The following is a 3,701-nucleotide window of genomic DNA, read 5'->3' on the forward strand; positions in this document are numbered from 1 at the left end:
GGTGAGTGAATATGAAGTCCCACATTAAAATCTTAGCAATACTTCGGCCTATACGTTTGGACGAACTTAATAGCATTAGTTATTGACTTGTACCTATACTTAGGCTTTTACGGTTGGGCTTAAGTCCAACTTTTTAAAACAGAATTTCGAGCCAGGGAGCCCAAATATATTTGAGGCCTAACGAGCTTCTAGCTCGAGCTGAGTTTAACTTAAAACAATTTTCAAGCTGAAGTGAACCTGAACATGTTCGATCTCTGTTGGATTCGTTAACACCCTTAATTATACTTCCTCCGTTTTTTCTACTTGCAATACTTTTTTTTCATCAACTCTAATGCAAAATTTAGATAGAAGAGAGGTAAAGAGGAAAAAAAAGAGAGGGTCCCATTTGATTGGAGAGAGATAGAGAGAAAGAAAAAGCAAAAATAAAAAACATTACAAGTAATTAATTATTTTCTTTTAGAAAAAGTGTTGCGAGTAAAGAAAACGAAGGAAGTATCTATAAATCTTTACAAATGAAGGATCGTCTATCGAGCTGCCCTGTGAGTAAATACTGATATATATTCTATTTGACTGTTACATTTAAAGTTTTGACATAACATACAAAAAAAAAAAAAAAAAAAAAAAAATTAATAAAATGCAAATAACCAAAATACTGTCTACTTTTCCGTAGGTCTTAATTAAAATAAGTTGGGTGATCCATAACCCACCTTAGCGCCTCCCTTCTCTCCCCAAAGAAAATTTAAAAAAAAATGAAGACAGCTTTTGTTTTAGGTAAAGTTTTGGTGCGTACTTACAACTCCCTTTATTATAATGAAGTGCCAGCTTACAGAAAAGAATCATAATTATTAGTTATATGTGCTCTACACATGTATAAACATATGCTTAATCATATAATCATATATAATATAGAATGAAAAGCTTACCAACTCCAATTTACATACATACTAGTCCTCGAACAGTGAACCAGCTTCAATTGTACAATAGGTTGTTTCCATTATCATGGAGTTGAAATCATCCATGAATGAAACATGGAAGCTCTTTTCAATTGGAACCTTTGTTGGGTGCCTCATTTTGATTCTTCTCTTAGACAAAAGCCACCAAAACTTAAGTCTATTAGCTGCTCGAAATGCAATGCTACAATTAGTGAATCCAATAGAGTCTTCAAATTTTACACTTAATAACACAAAGGATGAGAAAAACTTTTCCATTGATGGCATGGAAACACCTGTAAATGGAACCAAAAAGAAGTGCAATATGTTTGAGGGGAGATGGGTTTACAAGTCAGATGAACATCCACAATATGATTCAATCAAGTGCCCATTTCTTGAGGAGAAGATGAGCTGCCAAATGAATGGAAGACCGGATTTCGAGTACGAGAAGTGGATATGGGAATCTACAGATTGTGACATACCACTGTAAGCTTGCTTGAAATTTGATAATATAAATTTTTAATCAAACAAAATCAAAGATTATGATATATTTTAGCTAAAATTATGTACATTTTGTTGCCTAGATTTAATGGAACATATATGTTGGAGACGCTAAGAAACAAGAAGATGATCATGTCAGGTGATTCACTAAACAGAAACATGTGGGAGTCTCTTGCTTGCCTTCTTTATACTTCAATTCATCCTTCTAGAGCTGAAGTAGATGCTAAGCAAACTCTCTATAAAGTATTTAAAGCAAAGGTATTATTGAATAAGACTAGATTACTATTGATTTTAGTTTCTTACATATTCGCTCTGTACATTTTGAGGATCATGTTTGTCATTTTACATTCGTTTTTTTTTTTTCCATTAAAGGACTACAATTTTACATTTGAGTTTCATTGGAGCCCATTCTTAGTCGAATTTGATGAGAAGCATAAAAATGGCAAAAAGGTGCTAGTGCTTGATAAGCTTTCATCCAACTCCAAACAATGGCATGATGCTGATATTATGGTATTTAACTCAGGGCACTGGTGGTCTCATACGGGAAAATTCAAATCGTATGTAACACTCGATATCTCATATCTATCCCTCAATTTTCAACAATATATATATTCAGTTAGAGTAACACCATTTGATATTGTTAAACTGATTTTGGTTGATTCTCTAGTTTTTTTTTTTTTTACATCTTAGGCAGTTTACTGTTTTAGACATATTAAACCTGATATTTGCTCATTATTCTGAAATGTTGTTGTATGTTACACAGTTAAAGTGAAGCATATGAACTATTTAATCAAGCTGTAACTTTAAGATACTATGCTGTAGGTGGGAATTGTTCTTAAACTATTAAATCACGTTGTAACTTTAAGATACTCTGTTGTAGGTGGGATTTGTTCTCGTACAAGGGAGAGTTAACAGAGGAGATGCCAATAGAGCTAGCATATGAACGAGCTATGAAAACATGGGCAACATGGCTAGAAAATAACGTGAATCCACAGAAAACAACTGTGTTTTTCAGAAGTATTTCGGCAGAGCACAAAAGTCGGCAATATGATCAATGGTGCTACAATATTACAAAACCTATGAAGGGTGAGTCCTATGTATCAGTCTACCCCAACTCTCTTGTTGACGTTATTGAGAGTTTGGTTAAAGTGATGAACAAACCAAAGGTGAACTATTTGAACGTCACTAAGCTGTCGGAGTATAGAATCGATGCGCATCCATCAGTGTATAGAAGCATGAATTGGAAGAACATTACCCAGAAATTTGAAGATGTTTTGGGTTATGCTGATTGTAGTCATTGGTGTCTCCCTGGATTGCCAGATACTTGGAATAGATTACTTTTTGCATCACTGTTCTTTGGTAGCTCAGATATGGTTATTTCTTGACATTTGCTCTGGAATTTTGTAATGGGAGTGGTTGGATATTGTAGAAGATTAGCGATTCAAAATGTGTATGAATGTTCAATAGAAGTGGAATGAATTGTTCTAAGCGACAAAGTGGAGAAGGTTAGGACCATATGGATTGTCTATTTATTTAATTATTATTATAACCAGATTATTTGACTAGATAAGCTTAAATTATTCAAGCTATTAATTGACACTACCATTTAAATGTTAGTCCGCCATATTTTAATTAAATATATCATTTTGAGATTTTGACTAATTATGTAAGAAAAATTGAAAAAAAATAGTCTCAATTATAACTCCACTAACAAAAGTAGTCCCATCATAATTTAATATTGAGCCGTCCCTACATTAGAAGTTGCTTTACAAAAGTGGTTTAACATATTTGCTTACCTCCTAGGGGAAGTAAACTTTTTTTTTTCCAATCTTCTTCCTCCTCTTTCTCACTCCTTTCTCCTTCCTCCCTTGCCTCCCTCCTCCTCCTCCTCTCCCCTCTCCCCTCTCCCCTCTCCCCTCTCCTTTGCCATTGTCACTAGTTACTTGTTAACCTAAACCGCTTTTGTAAAATACCGCTCATTTTTGGGACTACTCAATATTAAATTGAAGTTGAGTCTGTTTTTGTTAGGGCGACCATAGTTAGGAATGTCCTTATCAAGGTTTCTAATCACGTATAATAGGTTATATGAGCTATAATGTTAGGAAAGATATAAACTAGGAAAAAAAAAAGATTGAAATAGTAAACCCAACTATGGACCATTGGTTTTTAAAATGTCATTTATGAGTAATTTCAGATAATCTCAAATATTATAAAAGACTTAGAAAAATGGTAGTACTCTCTTCATTCTTATTGTTAGAACTAGAGCTTTCA

The 3,701-nt window shown here is 33.6% G+C and overlaps 1 protein-coding gene across 1 annotated transcript; it reads left to right on the forward strand.

Moving 5' to 3' along the window:
- Positions 1-484: 484 nt before the first annotated feature.
- On the forward strand, positions 485-2,945 carry LOC104896560 (protein PMR5). Its single transcript, XM_010683319.3, has 4 exons — positions 485-1,415; positions 1,514-1,688; positions 1,803-1,987; positions 2,311-2,945. The coding sequence occupies exons 1-4, from the start codon at positions 1,000-1,002 to the stop codon at positions 2,813-2,815; spliced, it is 1,281 nt and encodes a 426-aa protein (XP_010681621.2). The 5' UTR covers positions 485-999; the 3' UTR covers positions 2,816-2,945.
- The last annotated feature ends 756 nt before the right edge of the window (positions 2,946-3,701 follow it).

The sequence above is a fragment of the Beta vulgaris genome, chromosome 6, assembly GCF_026745355.1.
Source record: "Beta vulgaris subsp. vulgaris cultivar EL10 chromosome 6, EL10.2, whole genome shotgun sequence".
Classification (NCBI taxonomy): domain Eukaryota; kingdom Viridiplantae; phylum Streptophyta; class Magnoliopsida; order Caryophyllales; family Amaranthaceae; genus Beta; species Beta vulgaris.